A 24,890-nucleotide genomic window follows, 5' to 3' on the forward strand; every position below is an offset into this window, starting at 1 on the left:
AAGGGCACGCATTCTTTTCTGGAAGCAAGGCATGAGCAAGGCCACTAGTGCTGAGTACTGGGAGGATTTATCGAGGAGAGATCATTGTCACTGGAGAAAAGGGATCCTACAAGGATGTCCTGAGAAGTAGAATTCAGCACATATCATAAGAGCTAAAGGAGAACAGCTATGGGCAGTACATGCCTATAATCTGAGCTCTTGGGAGGCTGTAGCAGGAAGAGCAATGATTGGGGTCATCCTTGGCTGCACAGCAGGTCAGGGCTAACCCAGGCTACATGAGACTTTGTGAAGCAAACAGAGGAAGTTAGGCAGAGAGAAACATGATGAGAATGGGTGTTTGTTTGTTTGTTTGTTTGTTCATTTGGTTTTTTTTTTTAGATTTTAATTTTTTTTAAAGATTTATTTTATTATATGTAAGTACACTGTAGCTGTCTTCAGACACACCAGAACAGGGTGTCAGATCTCATTACGGATGGTTGTGAGCCACCATGTGGTTGCTGGGATTTGAACTCAGGACCTCTGGAAGAGCAGTCAGTGCTCTTACCCGCTGAGCCATCTTGCCAGCCCAGATTTTAAATTTTTTAAAATTTATTTAATGTATGAGTACTCTGCTGCGTGTACACCTGTATGCCAGAAGAGGGCATCAGATCCCTCTATAGATGGTTATGAGCCATCATGTGGGTGGTGGGGATTGAGCTCAGGACCTCTGTAAGTACAGCAAGTGTTGTTAATCACAGAGACATCTTTCCAGCCTGAGAATGGATTTTAAAGACCTTTCTGCTGTAAGATAGGGGAGGGTACTAGAAGTAAAGACTCTGATTGGGAGGTGGACACAAGAAGCCAGATAGGCAGGGAGGAGAAATGAAAGACGGGAGAAGACGAAAGGTTGAAGCTAAGGGTTGTTTCAGGAAAATCACTGTGTAATCCAGTAAGCTCACGACGACGTCATACAGTGTGGGTAATGGATGCCCAATAAATATTTGCTGAGTTGATATGCTAGGGAGGCAGGGGGAAGGGATATCAAGGACAACCTGTATCAGAGGACCAAAGAGGGGCAGGCTACTCAAAGAGAGAAGTTGGAAATGAGAGCAGGGTTTGTTTGTTTGTTTTGTTTGTTTGTTTTAAATTCAATGACTATTTTTTTAAAGATTTATTTATTATTATAAATAGGTACATTGTAGCCGTCTTCAGAAGCACCAGAAGAGGTCATCAGATTTCATTATGGGTGGTTGTGAGCCACCATGTGGTTGCTGGGAATTGAACTCACGACCTTTGGAAGAGCAGTCTGTGCTCTTACCCGCTGAGCCATCTCACCAGCCCTGTTTGTTTTTTAAGAGTCATGGTGAGCTTGAGTAATAGCTGAGCTAAGGTTCTCCATGGCAACAGGAAATGGCCAGGCAGAGCTGGAGAGGGATGAGTTTGGGAGTCTTCAGTACAGAGCTGAGGGTGAAAATAGACCTGCAAGGTGAGAGACCCGGGGAAACTTTGAGAGTGTCTCTTGAAAACTTCCTGTTCAGCCAGGCAGTGGTGGCACATGCCTTAATCCCAACACTTGGGAGGCAGATTTCTGAGTTCAAGGCCACCCTGATTTGCAGAGTTCCAGGACAGCCAGGGCTATACAGAGAAACCTTGTCTCCAAAACCAAACCAAACCAACCAACCAACCAACCAACCAAACAAACAAACAAACAAAATCTTCCTGTTTTAGAACAAGAAGTGGGAGACAAGGTCCTGAAAGACAGGAAGTTGGAGCCAAAGAAGCAGAGCGATATTTGTGAGGACAGAATGAGTTCCAAGCAGGTGGCACAGAGGGAATCCTTAGGCAAGACCGCACTGGCTTTTGTTAGAAGTCCTTGTGGGAGACTGTTTCAACAGAACAGGTTTGCAGGGGCCAGATGATGGAGACACATCTGCATTTAGGAATCCTTCCCTAAAGCCTCTTTGATGTCATTCACCTAGTCTCCAGAACAAAGAAAAGTGTCACCTGGCACCTAAGGCTTGTCATCTTCTGTCAAATCTCCTGACCCTTCCAGAGTCTTTATTAAGCCACATAGATTTCTGAGTAGTTCCTCTCAAAATGTCTGGGTGCCTTCTTCTCTCTACTTGGGGCTCTGTAGGTCTGAAAAACCCCATGGTTTCCATGCCCACCCAGAATCCACATAATCCACATGACCCATCCTGGAACCTGGATCCATTTTCCTTTCTCTCCCCACTAGTTCACTCCTCTGTAGCAGGGTTTAAGACTTGGATCTAATCTTGCTGCTTTTCATCATCATTGGACATTTGCGACTCTTAATGCTAGGAAGCACGGCCTCTACACCATAGTTCATCCAGCTGCACCAGGGTCCTGTCTTCAGACTGTTCTGCCTTTCACAAGGTTGCTTTCTTGGTCTCAGCCGTTCTCCCTTCTCTTCTGATGGCTAGCTAAGGTAGACTGGAAGAAAGACTAGCCTTGTGGTGGCTCTCCACCTTCCTAATGCTGCAAGCCTTCAGTAGAGTTCCTTCTGTTATGGTGTGCCCTCCAGCCATAAAAGTATTTTGTTGTTATTCATAAGTGTAATTTTGATACTGTTTTGAGTCACAATGTCAATATCTGCTATAGAGGAGATCTGATATGTGACCCTGAAGGGGTTGAGACCTGAAGGTTGAGAACTAGCTTGTCACTGGGCTTTTCTGTAACGCCTGAGTTCACGTTTAATGTGCTGAAATCTGGTGAACGTGGCCAGGTTCCATTTCTCTTCTATTCCCTCCTCTTCCCTTCCATCTCCTCCTTCAGTTGTGCTGGAGATCGAATCCAGGGTCTTGTGGCAAATGCCCTCTCACTGAGCCACACCCCTAGCCTCTTGGGCAGGTTTCTTCCGCTCTCTGAACCTTAGCTGTTCATTGATTACTGTGCGTTTTTCAAAGGCGTGATCTACCATGGTGATGTGTGGAAGTGGCCACAGACCCTCAGTGAAGGGTTGCGCCACATTTGTAAAGTTCTGCAGCAAATGTTCATGGTGTGATGTCATCCCAGCTTCACCCATCCCCAGAGGTGCATGACCTGTTTCTTCATTGGAATAGCATTGGGGAAGGTGATTACAGACTTTTATTACATTCATTTATTTATGTCTGGAGGGCATAAGAAAACCAGTAAGAGTCTTTATTCTCCTTTCACCTTGTGGTCATGTGACTGAGCTCATACAGTTGAGCCTGATAAGAAACAGCTCTACCTACCTTGCTGCCCCAATTACAGATTATTAACACTTCTTAAATTGTGGAGTTTTCTGTGGTTGGTGTTGGTGTTGTTCTTTTTAGTGATTTTTGAGACAGGGTCTCATTGTGTAGTTATGGCTGTCCTAGAATTCATTTTGTAGACCCTGCTGGACTCCAACTTACAGAGGTCTGCCTGCCTCTGTCTCCCGTAGATGGGATTAAAGGCATGTATCATCGTGCCTGGCTAAATTGTGGTTAAAAAAGAATCCAAACACATAGTAAGTGGGGCATAGTGGCATATACCAGCCCTGAGGAAGTAGGAAGGTGGGATGGGAAGATTGCCAGCAGTTCGAAGCCACCCTGGGTGATGTAGTGAGACCCTGGCTCCCAACCTTAGGTACTCAGTATTTGTGGAGTGGAAAGTGACATTTTACCATGGATGCATGGATTTCACCTGGCCAGGTGTGAATGGGATCCCATGTGATGTACTTTATAATCTTTCTGTGAGTGCAGAAATTGTGTTTAAAAGCATGCAACTTTGGAGCTTTTAGTTCTTTCAGCAGACTTGAGTTCAAATAGTATAGCATTGGGCCAGCTGAACTTTTTCAAATAATATTTTTAAATGATTTACTTATTTCCTTTATGTGCATTACTGTTTTGTCTGCATGTATGTTTGTGTGAGAATGTCAGGTCCTTTAGAACTGGAGTTATGGACAGCTGTGAGCTGCCATGTGGGTACTGGGAACTGAACTCAGGTCCTCTGGAAGAGCAGCCACTGTTCTTAACTTCTGAGCCATCCCTCCAGCCCTGGGCCATGTGAGCTTCACCTGATCATTAGTTATCTTCATTGCAAAGAGAGGATATTAATAAACCATAGCCGGTTGTTGGTGTTAAATGTGATGATACATGAAAGCATTGGTATATACAGCACATGCATCCTAAGAATGTTAACTCCTTTTCTCCTGGACTACATTTCTCATAGACCACAAGTGCCTGGCATATGACACACACTTAGCAGTTGATGCAGTAGTACATGGATGTACCAAATGATGCAGTGGTGCATGGACTTAGCAAATGATGCAGTGGTGTCTCCAGTTGGGTTTAAACATCGGGATCAGGGCAGGAATGGTGAGATGACATCCTCCTCCCATCCCATAACCCCTGCCAGGTATATAATGAGTTCATTCTGCCCTCGGAGCGAGATGGATTCCTGAGCCGGATCCGGGAGATTATCCAGAGAGTGGAGACCCTGCTGAAGAGAGATGCTGGTCCCCCTGAGGCTGCTGAAGATGCTCTGAGCACCCAGGTCAGGCCTCTAGGCATCTCTGACAGGACCAGACTTTGCCCTCAGAGTTCTTCTTGGACTAACTTCTCATGAGTTTGAGGACCTTAGAAATGTCTCTTACTTTGTTTGCGGCTTTCATCCATGAACTTGTTCTAGAAAACTGTGAATCAAGATTTTCTTTTTCTTTTTTTTAAGATTTATTTATTTATTATATATAAGTACATTGTAGCTGTCTTCAGACATCCCAGAAGAGGGTGTCATTACAGATGGTTGTGAGCCACCATGTGGTTGCTGGGATCTGAACTTAGGACCTCTGGAAGAGCAGTCAGTGCTCTTAACCACTGAGCCATCTCTCCAGCCCCCATGAATGAAGATTTTCAACTTGCTATTTTGTTTTTGTTTTTTGTTTTTTGTTTTGTTTTTCGAAGACAGAGTTTCTCTATATAGCTCTGGCTGTCCTGGAACTCACTCTGTAGACCAGGCTGGCCTCCAACTCAGAAATCTGCCTGCCTCTGCCTCTCAAGTGCTAGGATTAAAGGCATGTGCCATCACTGCTGGGCCAACTTGCTATTTTGAAATAAGTGCAGACTCAGAGACAGAAGTTACAAGAACTGTAGAGCACATTCCTAGATGCTCTTAGCCCAGATTTGTTGGTTGCTAACATCTTTTTAAAATAGCTTTCCCATCCTTCCTCTGTAGTATATGTAATGTTCTTTTGAACCACTTGAGAACATGTTGACAGATCTCATGCCTCTTTATCTCTAAATATTTTATTTGGCACATATACTTTTGAATCCCGAGAAGCTCGTGTCTTGATTCCTAGAGGCTCATGGGTTGTAGCTTAAGAATCCCAAATCTGCAACTTCCCATCTGTGACTTGGCTTTCCCCACTGTGACTAAGGGCCCCTTCTCTCCCTCAGGAAGAGCCAGCAGCTCTGCCTGCCCTCCCAGGCTCATCCAATGGTAGGTTCTGGGTCTGTACCTGCTCACCCCAACCTCTGGGTTGACCTTGTGGAGGGTAGAGGGTATAGGGCTTGGAGGTCTCGAATCTCAACCCTTCCTCTTCAGCAGAGCTCCAGAGAAGCATCTCCCCGGAACAGAGGAGCTGGGCAGCCTTCTCCACCTCTCCATCTTCTCCTGGCACCCCCTTGTCCCCTGGGACCCCCTTTTCCCCTGGGACCCCTCCTGTCTTCCCATGCCCCATCTTTCCTATCACTTCACCCTCAAGCCATCCCTGCCCATTCTCCCAGGTTTCTTCAAACCCCTGTCCACAGGTCCCCAACTCCCTACTTCCCTCCTCTCCCAGTGCTTCTCAGGCTCCACTCCCATCCTCCTCTCTTCCCATCAGCTCTCCCCTCCCATGCTCTCCTAGTTATTCCCAAGTCCCTCTTAGCCCTGCTTCTCTTCCCATCTGCTCCTCTCCTCCCCTTCTCCCCTCTACCACAGCAGCCCCTATCCTCTCTCTGGCTAGTGCCTTCTCTCTGGCTGTGATGACTGTGGCCCAGTCCCTGCTCTCTCCATCCCCCGGGCTTCTTTCTCAGTCTCCTCCAGCCCCTCCAGGTCCTCTGCCTACCCTGCCCCTTCCCCTTACTTCTTGTGACCAGGAGAGTCTTTCAGCTCAAACAGCTGAGACAGAGAATGAGGTGAGTGGGGTATGAAGAGGGATAGGATAACAAGGCAGGCTTCTGGATCCTTCCCTTCCTCATAGTACTACACTTTGCAGGCCTCCCAAAATCCTGCTCAGCCACTACTGGGTGGTGATGCTAGACTGGCACCTATATCTGAAGGTGAGGCCTCTAACCCCTGACCTTCCCCTGCCTGTAAGCCCCAGTGCCTTACATTCTGCTAGATTTCTTTTATCCTCTTCACCTCCCTCCTTATCTTCCTGCAGAGGGAAAGCCCCAGCTTGTTGGCCGTTTCCAAGTGACTTCATCCAAGGAACCATCAGAGCCTCCCCTGCAACCATCATCCCCAACTCTCTCCGGATCCCTAAAGCTGCCAAGCCCTCCGTTGACCTCAGAGAGCTCAGACACAGAGGACAGTGCTGTAGGAGGACCAGAGACTAGGGAGGCTCTGGCAGAGAGTGACCGCGCAGCCGAGGGCCTGGGGGTTGCGATCGATGAGGAAAAGGATGAAGGGAAGGAACCCCAACCTGGGGTCAGTTCCCCAATCTTGAGCCATCCCAGCCCAGTGTGGATGAACTACTCCTACAGCAGCCTGTGTCTGAGCAGTGAGGAGTCAGAGAGCAGCGGGGAAGACGAGGAGTTCTGGGCTGAGCTGCAGAACCTTCGGCAGAAGTGAGTCTGGGGAAGATGGCAGAGCTGGAGTTGAACCTGAGAGGGCAGAGTGTCCGACTAGCCTTTTCCTGCCCTCCGTGCATCCTCAGGCACTTGTCTGAAGTGGAGGCACTACAGACGCTACAGAAGAAGGAAATCGAGGACTTGTACAGCCGGCTTGGGAAGCAGCCCCCACCTGGTATTGTAGCTCCAGCTGCTATGCTGTCCTGCCGCCAGCGCCGCCTCTCCAAGGGCAGCTTTCCCACCTCCCGCCGTAACAGCCTGCAGCGCTCCGATCTCCCTGGCCCTGGTGAGATGGCAGCCACCCAGCTTTCAGCTTTCCCTTGAGACTCCTTCCCCATCGGCATAGTCTTTTTCCAGGCCCTGGTTGTCTACTCTTGGTTCTGGGGGACTAGCACCCCCTCCCCGCTGCCCCTTCCCCTCCACTTAGTGCTCTCCCTCCCTCATCCTGCTCCCAGGCATCATGCGAAGGAACTCTCTGAGTGGCAGCAGCACCGGCTCCCAGGAGCAGCGGGCAAGCAAGGGGGTGACATTCGCCGGGGATATTGGCAGGATGGTGAGGGGCGGGCCCAAGGGAGGGAGAGCCGAGGGAATGGTGGCTGGCAGCAGCTCTGCCTTCCTCTTTTTTGGACATTTCTTCAGCATTTTTCTTTTCCCCTCCAGTGAATTCAGACCAGGAGTCCTATGCCTCCCCAACACCAGGGCCCCACCATGGCCTGTGGCCTCTCAGAATCTGATGGTTTTTGTGACCAACTCAACTCAGCAGAGAACACTCCAGTACTGAGGGGTAGAAGGCCTGTGGGCATGGAGAGTGTGCTGTGTTCCTGAAGAGTCTCTTTGCTGTGTGGAAATCTCATTTCTGTAGCCTACCCCAGCTGTATCTTCTGCTCCTCCCCAGGAAGGGCCAACCACTAAGCAATCCAAGTCCAGATGCTTGTAGAAGGCCAGGTTCCAGCTGGGAGGGTGTAGGGGCTATGTTCATGCTGCCAAAGTTAACAGCAACCAATAAAAATACTGAGGAGAAAGATTGTGGGTCGGTATCTGCCATGCCTTAGGGATGGGGGGGATGGGGGGATGGGGTGGGGTGCAGGGAGGGTGAGAAGCTATTCTCCTCTCACAATGGGAGGCAGGATGGAAGCGGCCCAGCTTTCTGGCTTTTTGCCACCGGGTCATGAGGAAACTACATGACCAATGATCCAATGGCCAAGCTACAATCCCCTCCAGACCCCACCCTAGGCCTGTATAGGCAGGTACCAGTAAATGTTAAAAGAATGAAACGGCTCGTTGCTCATCATTCACCTACCAAGCTACAGACAGGAAAAGGCCGTGACATTAAGAGTCTGTTCTTGAAGGTAGAGAGAAGACCTTCTTCCCGGCTAAGACCTGGTTCAGTCTCAAACAGTCCAGTAATCTCTCCCTTAAATCAGGTGGAAAGATCTCACGGAAAAAGTAATTCTAGTTAAACATTTACAGCTCCCTCGGGCAATGCCACCGCTACAGCTAGTGCCAGGGAGCTTTCCAGCGTGAAGTGCCATGTGTCTCTCAGCCCCCACACGCTAGCTTGGCTTCAGGAGAGATGACTCATTTTATTACTCTTAACTTGACCCTATCTTTCCCACTTTAAGTTCCAACTCTGCAGTTAGGCCACACCCTCCCCCTTAACAGTTGGGCCCCTGGGAGGTGAAGGGGTAAACCACAAAGTTTGGGGAAAGGCAAGGTCGCATACCTCTCAAACAAGGAAATAAAAAAGGCTGAGTAACTGTACAAACTGAAGTGAACAATCCCCCCTGCCCTTTGGCAGTGGCCAAATGCATAGTGTCTGCCTTCTTGGGCTCAATCACAGTCCGAAGTTAGTATACCAGTGATGCTGTGAGATCACCAAGCATCATTCAATATATACAGGGGCTCCAGCAGTTTGAAGACGGTCTGTACAGTTAGGGTCCTGACGCTCTCTCTCTCTCAAGAGCGCGGGCGCGGGCAGCTTTGGCTTCATCTTCTAGATCATCAAGGAAACGCTCCTGGGCCACCGAGTAGAAGGTGTAACCATCTGGCAGGGTGGGTTCAGGAAACCACAAAGCATATGGGCATTCCTTTCGTCTAACCACCCTTGTCCCCAAATTAATGATTTTGGAGTGCCACCCTTTTGAACCCTCAACCAACTGTTATTACTAAGTCAGTAAGCGCAGTGTAGATATAGTAAGATTAGGTATGAACCCCATTTTGCCCACACATGAAAAGCTACACGTCTTGTTCCCTTTCCCCTAACCCCATATGCGGCATAGCCAAGACGGATACAAATAGCTAAGACCAGGGCCCCGATTCCCAGGCCGGTCATGATGTTCCGGGTCCGCCGCTGTGGCAGTGTTTTCTGCCACTGGGAAAGTTGCACCTGCCGCATAAACTGCAACTGCGCAGGGGTCAATTTGTCCCGCGACGGGTCGATGCGCTGAGCGAATGGAGCATTTCCATTCTTAGCATTCAGAGGGTCACCAGCTCCGGGGGCCGCCATGTTGCTGCTCCGCCCTAAGCCGTCGAGCCCGGAACTCGCCGGGAATTGTAGTCTTTGGCTTCCGCAAGGGATTTTGGGAGCTGTAGTCCACGTGGAGTTTTCTGGGTAGAGGCAGGTAGGGTCTCTCCGCCCTAGAGGAGGGACAGGAAAGGTGAGAAGTGCCCTGTTTTCTGATTGGCTGAACTCGCCGTGGCAGTTGGGGTGCGAAAAGCTGTTGACAGTTCGAAGCCCTGGTGGACATTACGCTTTCCTCAGATTCGAGGCGAGGACAAACATATAGAAAAGGAAGGAAGAATCCAAGGTGTGGCCGAAGATTCTGGAAATAAGCTAAGGAAGCCAGTTTATGGATCCCGTGAACTGTACAAGTGCTCCGAAAGACTTCTGAATATGGAAGGACCCTTGAGGCCAAGACTGGTTAACTGCAGTGACTTTCAGTTTGGAGTAGTTGCCACAGAGACTATCGAAAATGCTCTGCTTCACTTGGCCCAGCAGAATGAGCAAGCCGTGAAGGAGGCTGCCGGACGGACGGGCAGCTTCAGGGAGACCCGGATCGTGGGTGTGGATGCAGAGTGGGGAGTTGGGTTCACGGGAGACTTGGGAGCACTGACCTTTGTTTTTCACTCAAATATTTTATTAGTACTCTTGTTATGCGATGTCGTGGGACTGATAAGTGATGAACGAGGCCTACTAGCACTCTTAATTTCTTTCCCCCTCTTCCCTGCACACCCCGGCCCCTCCTTTTTTTTTTTTTTAAGTCTCACTGTGGAGTCCTGGCCTGGAACACTCTCTTTAGCCTAGGCTAGCCTGGAATTCACAGAGATACGGGTTCCTCTGGCTCTCAGATGCTGGCATTAAAGGCGCATGGCATGGCATCATGGGGAGACTCCCCCCCATCCTTTTTAAAATAAATATGTCTGTGTGAAGGTGTCCAATCACCTGGAACTAAAGTTATAGACAGCTGTCAGCTACCATGTGGGTGCTGGGAATTGAACCCTGGCCCTCTAGAAGAGTAGCCAATGCTCCTAACTGCTTGAGCCTGGTATAGAAAGAGGGAACTGCAATCTAGCCATTGCTCTCTCTCTCTTTTTTTTTTTAAAGATTTATTTATTATTGTACATAAATACACTGTAGCTGTCTTCAGACGTACCAGAAAAGGGCATCAGATTTCATTACGGGTGGTTGTGAGCCACCATTTGGTTGCTGAGATTTGAACTCAGGACCTTCAGAAGAGCAGTTGGTGCTCTTACCCGCTGAGCCATCTTGCCAGCCCTAGCCATTGTTCTCAAACTGTGTAGTCTTTAGGTGGGAGTTGTTAACATATGAGCAAGTAGATACAAATATGGTTAGAGTAACTGACATAGAGAATACAAGCTATTATGAGAATTTAAAGGAGTGGTAAGATGAAGTCCAGGGATTGAATGATACCATGAACAAAGCTTTGGAAAGCAAGAGGGAGGAGGAGAGTGGAGGGTACAGTTATAGCCCAGGTTGTCCAGAGCATGTGGAGAAGCAATAGAAATTAAGACCAGGAAAGTAGTTTGGAGACATTCCAAGCAGAAGTTTGAATGTCTATCAGGAGGGAGAACTTTATACTTGGTTTAGCAGGAAATAAGAAGATACTAGGTGGGCATGGTGGTGCATGACTTTAATCCGAGCACTTGGGAGGCAGAGGCAGGCAGATTTCTGAGTTCGAGGCCAGCCTGGTCTACAGAGTGAGTTCCAGGACAGCCAGGGCTACACAGAGAAACCCTGTCTTGAAAAAAAAAATAACAACAGCAACAACAACAACAAAACAACAAAAAAAAAGATACTAAAGTTTGTTATTTTTCATTTAACTATTTTGGATGTATATTGGTATTTTGCCTGAATGTATGTCTGTGTACCACATGTGTGGTTGGTGCTAGAAGAAGTTGCTAGAAGAGGGTGTCAGATCTCCTGAAACTGACCTGAACCTGATGTGGGTTCTGGGAATTGATCCCAGGTTTTCTGGAAGATCTGCCAGTGCTCTTAACTGCTAAGCCATCTCTCAGAGACATTGAAATGTAAATGAGGGAACAGTGTGGCTGTAATTTTCCCCCTGGTAAAAATGATTTTGTATGTGGTCTAAAGGCTGGAGTTGAGTAGAGGAGGTGAGCTAGGGGAGCCTGTGTGTAGTCAGAGTGATGATAGAGAGGTTGGCAAAGTGAATTTAAGAGATGAAGACTGGAAAGATGACTGTCAAAGGGCTGTGCCTCAGAGACTGACAGCCTGATGGCTCCATTCGGAGCAACACATACACACAGTGCAAAAATAAGGAAACATGATGTTTGTTTGGGGGCAGTTGTTTGGATATGGACGTACTGAGTTTAAGATCTTTGGAGAACATCCAGAGGAAGGTTAATAGCAGACTGTTTTAAAGGGTCCGAACTAGAAATAAAGATTTTTAAATTATTCCCATGATACTCCTAGGAGAAGGGAAGAGAAGCAGGTCAATGAGAATTTCTTGGGAAACATTTTGTGCTCAGGGAATTAGAACAAGGAAGAGTCAATACAACGAGCTGAATGTAGTGGCTCAAGCAGTAATCCCAGGACTGAAAAGCTGGCTCGGCACTTAAATGCACGTGCTACTTTTTCAGAGGACCCAGGTTTAGTTTCCAGCATCCACACAGGCAGGCTCACAACCACCTGTAACTCTACTGCCAGGGGACCCAATGTGCTCTTTTGATCCCTGCAGATACTTCAGATACTTGCAAGAATGTAGTGTACTCTCTCTCTCCCTTTCTCTCTCTCTCTCTCTCTCTCTCTCTCTCTCTCTCTCTCTCTCTCTCTCTCTCTCTCTCTCTCTCTCTCTCTCTCTCTCTCTCTCTCTCTCACACACACACACACACACACACACACACACACAGAGACAGACACACACGTACACAATTTAAAAAAAAAATTTACTCGAAAAACCAAAAAAAAATTTTTTAAAAGGTAAAATAATAAACAAAACCCCACCAACAAACAAACAGTAGTTGGGGAGACCTTTCTGAAGCCAGCAGGAGCATTCTGGAAGGAGTGGGCAGCCGTTTCTGATGTTTCAGGGTGTCCCAGAAGTGATACCTTGGAAGAGGACAGTGCTATTTAACAGTCTGGAATAGTCTCTGGCTTTTGATGTAATTGTTTTTAGCAAACCAGGAGCAGCAAGGGAAACTGTGGAGAGGGGTGAAATGAATGGAAGGGGTGCAATGGGAAGTGTTAAATTCAGCAGTGATGAGGTGGAGAGGGGAAGTTGTGTCTCAGAGGCTGAAAGATCTTGTATGCAGTAGTTCATTTTGTACACAGTAGAGCATGTAGTAGCAGAGGAAAAGCCAAAAGCAAGTTTCCTTCTGCCTAAACCAAGTTCAGATTCCTCAAGAAACTAAAAACTGAGTAAGTCTTAACAAATCCAGAATTAAGTCAGGGATCTGGGAACATGCATTCCCTGGACTAGGAAATAAAGCCTAAGGTCCAGCAAATAAAAGGTCAAAGGTCTGGACCATAACATAAAGTTTCATTTAATTCTCTTCCTCAATAGAAATTATCATCCCTGGCTGTGGTCTTTGTAAGAAGGCTTTGTGTATAAAACTATTTGTAATTTGCGTTAAGTGTATTGTTAAAGTGTCTTTAAAGTGTCTTGCGATAATTTGATTTTAGCTTTTTTTTTTTTTTGGTTTTTCGAGACAGGGTTTCTCTGTGTAGCCCTGGCTGTCCTGGAACTCACCCTGTAGATCAGGTTGGCCTCGAACTCAGAAATCCGCCTGCCTCTGCCTTCCAAGTGCTGGGACTAAAGGCATGCACCACCACTGTCTGGCGATTTTAGCTTTTTTGTAGACTTAAAAAAAATTTTTTTTTGAGACTGGGTCTCATGTTAGCCCATGCTGACCTTCAGGTACCTGAGAGGGTGTCCTTGAACTGGTCCTCCTGCCTCCACCCGCTGAAATAATAGGCTTTGCCAATTAAAGGCATGTCCAATCATTTATTTTTCTTCTAAGAAAGTCTAGTTTTTTCTCGGAAGACATATGACAATACGATTATGTGCATACAGGCTGGGATAAATGATTCCCCACTCTGTAATTCTTTGCTGATCAATGATAAAAGTTCTTAGGTCTTCGGTATCCTTTCCTGAGAACTGACATTTACCCTCGTTTCCACCCTCTAATGATATTGCAAGCTAAATAGAATTTTATCTGGGGCTGTTCTTTCAAAGGGAAACAGAAGCAGGATAAAATCTTGCCAAGGTATCTTACACTCCCCGCCTCCTAAGGATTCTTTCCCTCTAAATTAGGCTATGTTCTTTGAGTTAGGGGGTGTTCCTTCAAAACAAGTCAGCCCACAGTAACACTAGAGATTTACCCAACAAACTGGTGGTGGAGAGCTGGTGACCAGCTGCAAGGTGAATTGTGTTTGTAAAGCAATGGGAGTTCTGCAGAGGGTGGTTACTAAACAAACAGTGTCATAAAGTCTATGGACGCTCCAGGAGGGACCTTTCTGTTCCTGCCAACATTCCACTGAAAACCGAATATAGGGGTTAAGGTTTTTATCCATCCAAGAATCCTCTTGGAGCTAGGGGTTCCCAGCAAGGGGTGGAGACCAGCTAGGCAGTGGTATATGTGTGTGTGTGTGTGTAACTGACCAAACCTTTTGTCAGCTGAGACTCAAAGGAAGGCTCATGGGTCACCGAGGGGCTTGGTGAGCCCTTGATTTGGGCACAGAGTCAACCTCCTTTCCATGCCTCTGATCTGCCGATTGGCAGCAAAGGCAAGTAAGCTCAGCTCTGCTTGTCCCAGGCTCATCTTTCTCACCTCTTGACCCTCCTCTCTCAGCTCCATCATGGCTTTTACACGATGCCAAGAGTTCACAGAGTGGCTTGGGTTGTGTCTTGTGAATTAAGCTCTTCTTTCCTGTTTTTGGCAGAGTTTGTTTTTCTCTTGTCTGAACAATGGTGTCTGGAGAAATCGGTGAGCTACCAGGCTGTAGAAATCCTAGAAAGGTAAGGCTCTTGCATGAGGCCTTTGTGCTAGTGCCCCTCAGAATGGCTGGCATCCCTACATCATCACACAGCACTACCCCTTTACTTAGAGGCTGGCTGGGCTTGCACCCTCCCTTTTACTTGCAAATGTAGTTCTCCTCGCCAGTATTTGATGCCCAGCAGGATAAGATGTGGCCTGTCGCTGTAGTTGGTGTCCCCATGAGTTACCCTCTTCTTTTTATTTCCTCCCCTTACAGGTTCATAGTGAAGAAGGCAGAGAACATCTGTCAGCAAGCCACACTCCAGCTGCGAAGTAACGAGACAGAGGTGCAGAACTGGAGGGCTCTGAAAGAGCAGCTTTTCAACAAGTTCATCCTCCGTTTGGTGTCGTGTGTTCAGCTGGCCAGCAAACTGTCTTTCCACTACAAAGTAAGGAGCTGGGTTGCTCGTGGGCACCCAAATGTCAGTGAGAACATAGCTCATTGAAGGTGCCTGTGAGAAACCCACTGCTGAGCGAGGTGATACTACTCATGTGGAAATTCCAGAGTGTAATTATGAGTCCTAAGCATGCCTCCTGAATACACACACAGTCACACAGAGGCAATTATTAAATAGCCTGAAGTTCTGTTCCCGAAGTATAATTGCTGGACAGGCGCCATCATTCATACAGGTCACCTTTCCTCCCCTTGGACTTAAGGACAGTTTACATAAGGTACCTGAACGACCAACATGCCTATCAGCACTAAAGACCAGTGGTTACACCTAGAAAGGATAAAATGTTTCCACATCACTGTCCAGTGCCTGTACAGTAAATCACTCATTCAGCAAATATTGAGTCTCTTCTATGGTCGGGTGCTTTAGTAGATACTACGGCTTGGCTACCACAGTAAGAAACGTTGTCTGTGCTCTCAAGGGACCCTTTACCTAGTGGGAAAAGGCAAAGGTGTAAACAGAGTGGAAAGTAAATAAAATAAAAAATAGTGTAAACCAAGGGCTAAGAGTGGATCTCATCAGCCTTGCTGAGTCAAGATAGTTAATTTAAAGAAAATGAATTATTGGAACTGGTAGGTGGGATCTGGAGGCTACGAAGAAAATCAAAACAAAATTAGGGAGGTCAGGGAGGAGGGACCAGACAGAGGGAAAGGAATCCAGCATGCACCATGACTTGAAGGGCTTAAGTGCAAGGAATCCTGCTTGCGTAACTTAGTGGCTTGGAGTGCTTTGCTGTAAGGGACAGCATGGGACCTGTGCCCTGACAGCTCTCCTCTGCCTTTGCTTTCTTCTTTGCTCAGATTGTCAGCAACATTACCGTCCTGAATTTCCTCCAGGCTCTGGGTTATGCACACACCAAGGAAGAGCTGCTGGAGTCAGAGCTGGACATTCTGAAGTCCCTGAACTTCCAGATCAACCTGCCCACTCCTCTAGCCCACGTGGAGATGCTTCTTGAAGTTCTAGGTACTTCGTTAAATGTGTCAGGTGTGGGTGGCAGACTTCTACAGCAGGCAAAGAAACAAGTGTGCCCAGGGATTTGGAACAGGAGTCACAACCTACCCAGGAGGAGCCTCAGAAAGGAAGCCTGTGTTTCTGAATGACTGACAGTGTTCCTCCAGCACTTGTCAGGGAGGTAGCGCAGGAGTCTAGCACCTGCTTTCCATTTGGATTCATTAGACACTTTCTTTTTCTTCTGTGTCACAGCTGGCTGTTTTGGAACTCACTCTGTAGACCAGGCTGGCCTCCCACGTGCTGGGATTAAAGGTGTGCATCAACATACCCTAATCATTAGGCATTTTCTTGTTGCAGGATCTAGGGTTTATGGAGAAGCATAAGATAAAACAATGGTGCTGTAATTGTACGTATGTATTTCAGATGGAGATCTATCCTTTATAATTAACCTTCTGGCCAGCACATGCCTTTAATCCCAACAGTTGCGAGGCAGAGGCAGGTGGATTTCTAAGTTTGAGGCTAGCCTGGTCTACACAAAGTTCCAGGTCAGCAAGGGCTACAAAGTGAGACTCTCTCTCAACAACAACAACAACAACAACAACAACAAAACAAAAAGAAATAAAAGGGCTGCAGAAATGGCTCAGCCGTTAAAGGCTAGGCTCACAACCAAAAAGAAAAGAAAAAAAAAAAAAAACACTGACCTTCTGCTAACAGACTTTTCATTGTGGAGCCTAACAATCAGGAAGAACATTAGCAACTAAACAGCCTTATGTCACAAGATTATGATCAGAGAACAAGACTCACGTCCCCTTCCATGTACATACTCCATGTAGGGTACAATGGCTGTTTGGTACCTGCCACACAACTACATGCAACTTGTCTGACCCTCCTGGACCTGGTCTATCTTCTGCATGAACCCATCTATGAGAGCCTATTGAGAGCTTCAATTGAGAATTCTACACCCAGTCAGCTGCAGGGGTAAGAAATTTTTCTTGGGTAGGCTCCTCCTGGGGATGCAAAGTAGGGGACAGGTCATATGAACAGGAGTTCAGTGGTAGAGTACTTGCCTAGAAAATCGAGTACCCAGCACTGAAAACCAACACAGGTTAAATGGTTTTTATTAACTTCCATTATGTGGTTCAGGTGCAGATGAGTTAGGCCAGGAAAACTTTAAAGGTTTTTACTATTAAATGCAAATTACTTCAAATAATGAACATTCTTTTCTAGTTCTTCCCTTGCAACTATGAGAATTGAGAATGCTAGATTGTTTTTATAGTCACCCGAGTTGGGAAAAGCCTGTCACACGGCTGCAAGTTGGTCAAAAGTATTTGATTACTGTAAAGTCAGACTGGCCAAACCTTCACAATTATATTAGTTAGGAAGGCCGTTGGGACAACAAAAGGCCTACCAGCCACACAAGACACAAGATTCATGCTTTAATCCCAGGTGAGCTGGGGGACATGGGGACAGCAGATCAGCTATTACCTGACCTTTTTTTTTTTCTTCTGTGTTTAAAAGTACATGATTGGGGTTAGAGAGATGGCTCAGTGGTTAAGAGCACTGACTGCTCTTCCAGAGGTCCTGAGTTCAATTCCCAGCAACCACATGGTGGCTCACAACCATCTGTATAGGATCCAATGCCCTCTTCTGGTGTGTCTGAAGACAGCTACAGTGTAGTCACATACATAAAATAAATTTAAAAAAAAAAAAAAAGCACATGACTAATATGAACAACTCATAGTTGAAGTTTTACAACCCTAGAGTTTAGGATCATATTTTGTATTCCTTCCAAAATTAATATGGTTTTAATTATTCAGGGAAAAGTTTATCTCTGTGAAGGAAGACTTTATGCTGTTGGCAGTTGGAATCATTGCAGCGAGTGCCTTCATCCAAAACCATGAATGCTGGAGCCAGGTATACACCACTGAGCAGGGTCAGCATGGTCAGATTTAGTAGAAAGCATTTGCCTATCAGCTAAAGGAACAGAGACAGTGCTTCAGAGAGGTGACAGGACCCAGGGGCCGGATGGTCAGCCAAGGAGGGAGGGTTGGAAGACCAGAGTAGAATACAAATGTTTCCATTTTATGAAATTGGAAATAGAGACCCATGTTCCATTTCCATTTATAATTATGACCCACTGTTCTATCCTTTATGGAGGAAACAAGCAACTAGCAGAGAGAGTACATGGTAAGACTATCAGGGAAATAAGACTTGGCCATCAAATAGGAATCTGGATTTAATTTTCTCTCTACATTCAGAAAAATGAAAGGCTTGTGAGGCTTCAGAGAGAATATCTTAAGTATTTGTGTGTGTGTATCTACGCGTGCTCGCAGTGTTTGTGCACTAAAATGTTGAGGTTATTTAGTAATAAGAACTGTCTTTCTGAAGGTTATAGGGCACTTACAGAGCATCACTGGCATTGCCTCAGAAAGCATTGCTGACTTCTCTTACGCAATCCTGACTCACAGCGTGGGAGCCAACACCCCCGGGCAACAGCAGCCTGTTCCCCACAGGGCAGCCAGAGCTCTGAGGACTGCTGCCTCCACTAACTCCTGAGGCTGGCTGACCTGCACCGCCTTGTCACTGGACCCTTTCCTTGTTTACTTCCATACTCAGGGTACAAAAATTCCTAGTTTCCTTTGAACAGTGTTTTGTATTCCAATTTCAGGCATGTTATTTTTTTCTACATCAGAGATAGTTATGGGAGACAAACATATCTGCTGTGCCATGGTAGGCTAAAAAACATCAAAGAATTGGACAGAGATGATGAAATTGGTTTCATTTTGTTTGACTTAATTTTTCCCAAGTTAATCTAACTAAGAGGCAGTGTCAGAGATAAGTATTTCTGAGGACTTTAAAACGCTTTTCGATGACCGTGACTGAATCTCTCTGAAGTAGCCTTTCTTTCCTTGCTCCCGCTACAACTGTTTTGTTTGTTTTGTTTTGTTTTGTTTTTTGAGACAGGGTCTCACTATTCAGCCCTGGCTGCCTTGCAACTCACTATACATACCAGACTGGGCTGAAATTCACAGGTCCTCTTGCCTCTGCCTCCTGAATGCTGGGGCTAAATACCATCATTCTGTGTTTTTTTTTTTTTTTCCTCTTTAAACTAAGACATGTTTCAACAGAATTTCTACTGAACCGACTGAAACTCAATTCTTCCAGAATACAAAATACTCAATTTTAAGGAAAAACATACTGGTACACCACTTGATAATTAACAGACCATAGCAAATCCTTTATTACAAATAATTAAATCTCTCCACATCTCAAACAGTACCAAACAGCATTTTGTAATTCACTAGACAGCACAGTAGGCATTCAATGCTAGAAGTAAGGACGGAGTTAAACTTGCAACTCCTGACCTGGTGCCCTTCCCCACATCACCCAACTGTGTGCAACAAGCATCTCATCTCAAAACTTTTCTGTTTCAAATTTTAAGTGCAGGAAGTTGAGAGAGATAAAATCCAGTGAAAACACATTAATGTCAATTCAACTTAAAAAAGAAAACAAAGCAAATTTAAATTAGTCGTTTTCAGGAAAGAGGGAAAGGACGGCATGGGGTTGAGTCAAAACTATGGCAGGGTTCTTTGCTATACATGGCATGTTGTACTCTGGAAACTATCTGTCATATTTGAAAATAAAGTAGCTTTTGTGGATTTTGGTATTGTAAACATGTGGTTTAATATTACCCAAATTTAATTTAAAGCATCTTTCCAAACCAAACAAACTGTAAAACCTTAAAGGCAAACATCCCCTAAGGAGCAAGTCACTTGTTATAAAACTGTGAGGACACCCAAGCAAGGCCCCACTTGAGATTCGTCAGCATGAACTTGAGCGCTTTTGTCCACTGCTCCTCGGAGTTAAACTGGGTTTTGATGGAATAGGAGCCGCCACTGCCTCCGGTGTCTTCAATCTTGCCTTTTTCCACGTCCATCCTGCAGGTGGACATAGCAAAGCTCGTTTGTAAAACAGAACCAACCTAAGTCAGTTCAGGCAAATGGGCAGGGACTTGATCATGAGACCTTTCACGTCACTTTATCTAATAAAGAACGCCTGGCAAAGAATTACCGCTCATGTATTTTGGATTTGCTTGAAAGCCTAAAATCAAAGGCTGTGACAAGAGCCTCATTGTCATGGCAGAGTACAGGACAGGAGAGGACACACCCACACAGGAGGGACTGAAGGTCAGAGTACTCCTCACTGTCTGCCTAGGCATCCCCAAACTCAAGGAGCAGAGAGCAAGGCAGAAGAAAATAAGAACTTTGTATTCAGATGAGAGAAAATTCAACTTTCCCCTCTTTCCTCACTATAAAACAGATGTTTAAAACCCCACATTCTCCCTGCCTCAGCCCAAGTGCTGGGGTTATAGGCGTGCAGCATCTCACGGGGCTTCCGAACTTAGGGTCTTGAACTAGTTAGACAGTCTCTATGCTGGGCTGCTACACTGTCTGAGAGAAGCATTCTTGTCTACTTCTAAAGCCTTTAGAAAGCAGGGAAAGCCTTTCTGAAATGGGACTGCAATCTTGAGCCCTCTGCCAAGGATCTCCATCAGTACCGAAGACAATATTCTGTCACTCGGGACCAGGGGGTTGCAGTGTTCTGCTTTCAGCAACTCTTCAGTCCCTGCCCATCAACACCACGTGACTGCAGAATGTTATTTTTTTGCCATTTTTACTGTTTGTTTTCATTCAGTTAGTCCCTGCTACAAGTTTACTGAGCCCTCAGGGGATACAGGGCGGACACTTACCTGTACGGAAGACAAAATCGAGTCTCTCCTTTTTCCACCTCTTCTTTGAACTGCTGCACACAGTCCAGAAAAGCTACCATTGCATGGTCAAACTTGTTGTCCCAGAAAAACCGCAAACCCCCAGAACAGTATAACGGCAACTCCTGCCCAAGAAGAAAGAACTGGCTATGGGCATGTCCTCAGTCATCCCCTGGCCTCCAAACACCCAAGCTTTGTCTGCACCCACCAGGACATGTATTATAGCTGGCCAATGAATTTGATAGCCCTCAACAACTCCCAAAGCAACAGGCAAACACCAGCTCTTGGTAGCTTCAGTACCAATGGAAATGTACTGAACTTCTGTTTATTCCCCACCCTTGAGTTCATGCTCTCTTCTGATCTGCCAGACTCTTTCAACAGGATAGTAAAAACAAACAAACAAACAAAAAAAACCACTTTTTCTCTGTAAACCCCAAAGAGCTAAGTCTGAACAAGATTTTGGCTCCTTATGAGGTAGTCTGAGAAAGACAATGGAAAGTGTCAGCTGATATAAAAATTCTGCCTTTTTAAAGACATGAGGCCTTTGTACTTTAGGCCCCATCCCCAGGCGCCAGTGAGCCCATTTTGTTGGGATAAGCATGAACTCTGTAAGCCAGTGCAAACAGACCTCCCAGAGTACCTTAGATTTGTCTGTCAGAGACTCCAGATATGAATGATTTCCATAGGGAACAAGTCGGTACCTAAAGTGGGGATGCAGAGAGATGGATACAAGACTTCCTACAGCTATTATTGCAAAGTTGCAACCCAGTAACCCTCTTTTTTTTTTTTTTTTTTTTTTTTTTTTTTTTTTTTTTAAAAGAGACAGGGTTTCTCTGTGTAGCCCTGGCTGTCCTGGAACTCACTCTGTAGACCAGGCTGGCCTCAAACTCAGAGATCTGCCTGCCTCTGCCTCCCAAGTGCTGGGATTAAAGGTGTGCACCATCACTGCCTGGCAGCCAGCTGACTTTGAACTTTTGATCCTCCTGCCTTAGCGTCTCCAACATTAGAATTATAGGTTTTTGACACCATGCCTGGTATTTTTTGGTTTAGACCATGCTGCATATAGCTTTCGGCCTGTAGGTTGCCTTTGTCCCAGGGTATCTGTGAATGAGGCGCAACACATTTGTAACAGTATCAAAAGGTTGTGTACCCTGGTAGAGTTTTAAGAATAAAAACTGGAACTTTTTTTTAGGGAAAAATTAAGTTCTGGAGACTGTTGGAGATCACTGCTAGAGTTATATATATTGATGATTAAGGTGTGATATCATAGGCAAGAGCCCTGTGAGAAGGGAACCACACATAGGGCCTTCACCCCCAGGGAAGTCGGTCTGCCAGCAGCAAGCCTTCTTGCCACAGCGGAACAGGACCAGGTGTACAGACAGATTATGGTAGAGACACACCTCACCCAGTGAGTGGGTGCTATGGAAGAGCTGCATATTCTCACCTCTGAAATTTCAGACCCATCTTATTGGCCAAAGCATGGAGTAGCAACACTGTCTGGCCCCAGGCAGCATTGATTTCATTCCATTCCACAGGAACACTGGGCAAGCGACCCAGTCTGAAATTATTGATTGTGCCAAATTGTCCACTGTGCCTACACAGAAAGAAAGGGTCAGAGGAAAAAAGATTATAAAACTTGAGATTTCCCACTTTCACCCAAGCCTAGCCTGAATCCCTCTCTTTGCTTCAGATAGATATACTAAGCTCTCCTTATCACTTTAAATGAATGCCCCAAACCACCCAAGGCATCATCTTTTTCATCTGCTTCGATGCCATAGTAGAAGCCTGAGAGTCATGGAATTCTCTCATGCCCCTCCCCGGACATCCAAACAAACAAATATCAAAGTCACCAAGCCCCACTGAGTCTGCCTCCTGCCTTCTCTCTTTTAGACTCATGTGCGTGTGCCTTCACGTATGAGCGTGCACCAACACATGCCTCCTGGACTCTCTCTTTTAGACTCATGTGTGTGAGTGTTTGCCTTCACATATGAGCCTACACCAACACATGGCTACTGGGTTCTCTGGAACTGCAGTTATGAATGGTTGTGAGCTAAAAATTGAACAAATCCTTTGCAAGAGCAACAAGCACTCTTAATCACTGCTGAGCCTTTTTACTTGTCTCAATTCTGTCTGCTTCAGCCAGGTGAGTGGTGCACGCCTTTGATCCCAGCATTTGGGAGGCAGAGCTCTGTGGGTTCCAGGCTGGCTGTCACACAGTCATCCAGGTCAGCCAAAGCTGTTATACTTAGGAACCCTGACTCAAAAAAAACCCACCAAAACACAACACAACACAACACAACACAACAAAACTCCACCTACTTCTCTCCACTTCCAGACTGCTATTCTTTTCCAGTTTAGATTCCCAGCAACGTACCTCCTTCCTAGATCATTTCTCATTGTGTAGGTAAACTCACCATCCACAAATGCAAATGCATTTAAGTCACCTCCCTGAAATGCTTCACTCATCCCCCAGCTTTGGGATCAACTCCAAGTGCCTTAATAATGGTGACTCTCCAGTTTCATATCCGGCCACTTGCCCCCTTACACTCAGTTTCCATCACAATAAGGTCCATTCAGTTCTTACATGCACCACTCCCCTGCTCCTGTTTCTGCGCACACGCTGTTCTCTGCCAGAAACAACTCCTTCTCAGTAGACATCTACTTCACCTCTCAGCCACATCAGCCTTCTGGGGGAATTTTCCATGCATCTCCCACACTGGGAAAGAACTCTCTCCTGTTCTCACCCTGGGCCTTCTCATTATCACACTGTAACACACCTGCCTAGGTATGCATTCCTTCTAGATCATAAATAACTGGCAGACTGACTCAGGCTGTTCGCTTGACCCTCCTGGTGGTTAGCACAGTGCCTTCCACACAGCAATACTCGATAGTTAGTTACTAATTCAATAATAAACACATGAATGAGCCGGGGTTAATAAATCAGCACCAGGATGGAGAGATAGATGCTCAGCTGTTAGGATCACTGGCTGCTCTTTCAGAGGATCCAGATTTGATTCCCAATGCCTGCACTGCAGGCTCACAACTTTCTGTTACTGTAATCCCAAGGGGTCTGACTCCCTCATCTGGCCTCTATGGGCACTAGGCATGCATGTGTTGGTGCACGCTCATACGTGAAGGCACACGCACATGAGTCTAAAAGAGAGAAGGCAGGAAGCAGACTCAGTGGGGCTTGGTGACTTTGATATTTGTTTGTTTGGATGTCCAGGGAGGGGCATGAGAGAATTCAGTGACTCTCAGGCTTCCACCATGGCATCGAAGCAGATGGAAAAGATGATGCCTTGGGTGGTTTGGGGCATTCATTTAAAATGATAAGGGGAGCTTAGTATATCTATCTGAAGCAAAGGAGAGGGATTCAGGCTAGGCTTGGGTGAAAGTGGGAAATCTCAAGTTTTATAATCTTTTTCTCCCCTGACCCTTTTTCTGCCTTTCTCTGTAGGTAGTGGGTAATTTGGCCTGGCTAATAAAATAATTTAAAAGCAGCACCAGGGACCAGGATTTTGTGGGCAGATACAAACACTGAACTCCAGAATCCTACTTGTGTGTGCATGCACACTATCATGCAGACATGCACACACACAATCTACACTATACCTATCAAAAGAAATGACAGGAACCTAGCATAGATGAAGGGGACCTACAGTGCCTCTTCTATGTGGAGGTGGCCACCCTGGTGTGTTGCTAACACAGCTCATATCCAGATGTGCCCCCACGCGTAATACAGACCCCTGCCCTCCTTACCAGATATGGAAGGTGGCATTGAAGACATTGGTCTTCTTGAGCTTGTCCAGCTGCATCTGGGCATATCGCATCTGGTTCTCTACACTCTTGAGCTCATCATCCAGCTCCAGCTGCTGCCTTTTAAATTCACTATACTCCCGCTGGTACCTGTGAGCAGGAAGGGGACCAGAAAAGGCAGACTGTGGAGGCTGCAGCTCATCTCTCCTCATTCTTCTGAAGGATTTACTCTAGTGATGTAGTTACATCTAATTACACAACTCTCTACATTTGGCATTGATTCCACTCAGAGGAATGTTTTGAGTACAAAGTATAAAAATGTCTCAAATTCCAGATGCCCATATTTTAAAATATAGAAGAAAGGACTCTTATGAACTATGACAAAAAAAAAAAATCTGTATTATTGGTTTATTTTTTTCAGAAGTGAAACAAGTTAAGAATGAGTCTCCCAGTCAGGCTTCGTGGCTCACGCCTTTAATCCTAGCATTCAGGAGGTAGAGGCAGGTGGATCCCTGAGTTCTAGACTAGCCGTGGTCTACAGAGTGAGTTCCAGGACAACCAGGGCTACACAGAGAAACCCTGTCTTGAAAAACCAATAATGAGCCGGGCAGTGGTGGCTCATGCCTTTAATCCCAGCACTTGGGAGGCAGAGGCAGGTGGATTTCT

The 24,890-nt window shown here is 46.1% G+C and overlaps 4 protein-coding genes across 8 annotated transcripts in view; 2 read left to right on the plus strand and 2 right to left on the minus strand.

Moving 5' to 3' along the window:
- Positions 1–7,803, plus strand: part of Wnk4 (WNK lysine deficient protein kinase 4) — a 17,440-nt gene extending 9,637 nt beyond the window's left edge. The window contains exons 12-19 of one of the 3 annotated variants that reach the window (XM_031351334.1): positions 4,363–4,500; positions 5,400–5,442; positions 5,548–6,122; positions 6,203–6,266; positions 6,371–6,776; positions 6,866–7,065; positions 7,235–7,332; positions 7,440–7,802. In XM_031351334.1, the coding sequence (XP_031207194.1) occupies positions 4,363–4,500; positions 5,400–5,442; positions 5,548–6,122; positions 6,203–6,266; positions 6,371–6,776; positions 6,866–7,065; positions 7,235–7,332; positions 7,440–7,442 (1,527 nt within the window). In that variant the 3' untranslated portion in view covers positions 7,443–7,802. Of the gene's footprint in view, positions 1–4,362; positions 4,501–5,399; positions 5,443–5,547; positions 6,123–6,202; positions 6,267–6,370; positions 6,777–6,865; positions 7,066–7,234 lie in introns of all 3 variants that reach the window. The other 2 variants (XM_031351332.1, XM_031351333.1) reach the window with 2 other exon arrangements.
- Positions 7,804–8,337: 534 nt separating this feature from the next.
- Positions 8,338–9,392, minus strand: LOC116077069 (cytochrome c oxidase assembly factor 3 homolog, mitochondrial). The gene is made up of 2 exons (XM_031351340.1): positions 9,072–9,392; positions 8,338–8,823 (listed from the first exon to the last, which is right to left on the minus strand). Exons 1-2 carry the CDS (start codon positions 9,283–9,285, stop codon positions 8,711–8,713), a joined length of 327 nt encoding a protein of 108 aa, XP_031207200.1. The 5' UTR covers positions 9,286–9,392; the 3' UTR covers positions 8,338–8,710.
- On the plus strand, positions 9,250–19,359 carry Cntd1 (cyclin N-terminal domain containing 1). 2 transcript variants are annotated; one of them, XM_031351339.1, is made up of 7 exons: positions 9,250–9,841; positions 14,203–14,278; positions 14,515–14,686; positions 15,586–15,712; positions 16,534–16,678; positions 17,518–17,614; positions 18,089–19,359. In XM_031351339.1, exons 1-7 carry the CDS (start codon positions 9,673–9,675, stop codon positions 18,254–18,256), a joined length of 954 nt encoding a protein of 317 aa, XP_031207199.1. In that variant the 5' UTR covers positions 9,250–9,672; the 3' UTR covers positions 18,257–19,359. The 2 variants fall into 2 exon arrangements, with proteins under 2 accessions (XP_031207199.1, XP_031207198.1); XM_031351338.1 differs by having other exon boundaries at positions 9,254–9,841; positions 15,550–15,712.
- Becn1 (beclin 1) overlaps positions 18,914–24,890 on the minus strand; it is a 14,040-nt gene continuing 8,063 nt past the window's right edge. For both annotated transcript variants that reach the window (XM_031351335.1, XM_031351336.1), the window contains 5 exons: positions 24,228–24,374; positions 21,913–22,062; positions 21,109–21,169; positions 20,451–20,593; positions 18,914–19,638 (listed from right to left, as the gene is read on the minus strand). In XM_031351335.1, coding sequence (XP_031207195.1) covers positions 19,470–19,638; positions 20,451–20,593; positions 21,109–21,169; positions 21,913–22,062; positions 24,228–24,374 — 670 coding nt within the window. In that variant the 3' untranslated portion in view covers positions 18,914–19,469. The remainder of the gene's footprint in view (positions 19,639–20,450; positions 20,594–21,108; positions 21,170–21,912; positions 22,063–24,227; positions 24,375–24,890) is intronic.

This window comes from Mastomys coucha, unplaced genomic scaffold (assembly GCF_008632895.1).
Source record: "Mastomys coucha isolate ucsf_1 unplaced genomic scaffold, UCSF_Mcou_1 pScaffold5, whole genome shotgun sequence".
Lineage (NCBI taxonomy): Eukaryota > Metazoa > Chordata > Mammalia > Rodentia > Muridae > Mastomys > Mastomys coucha.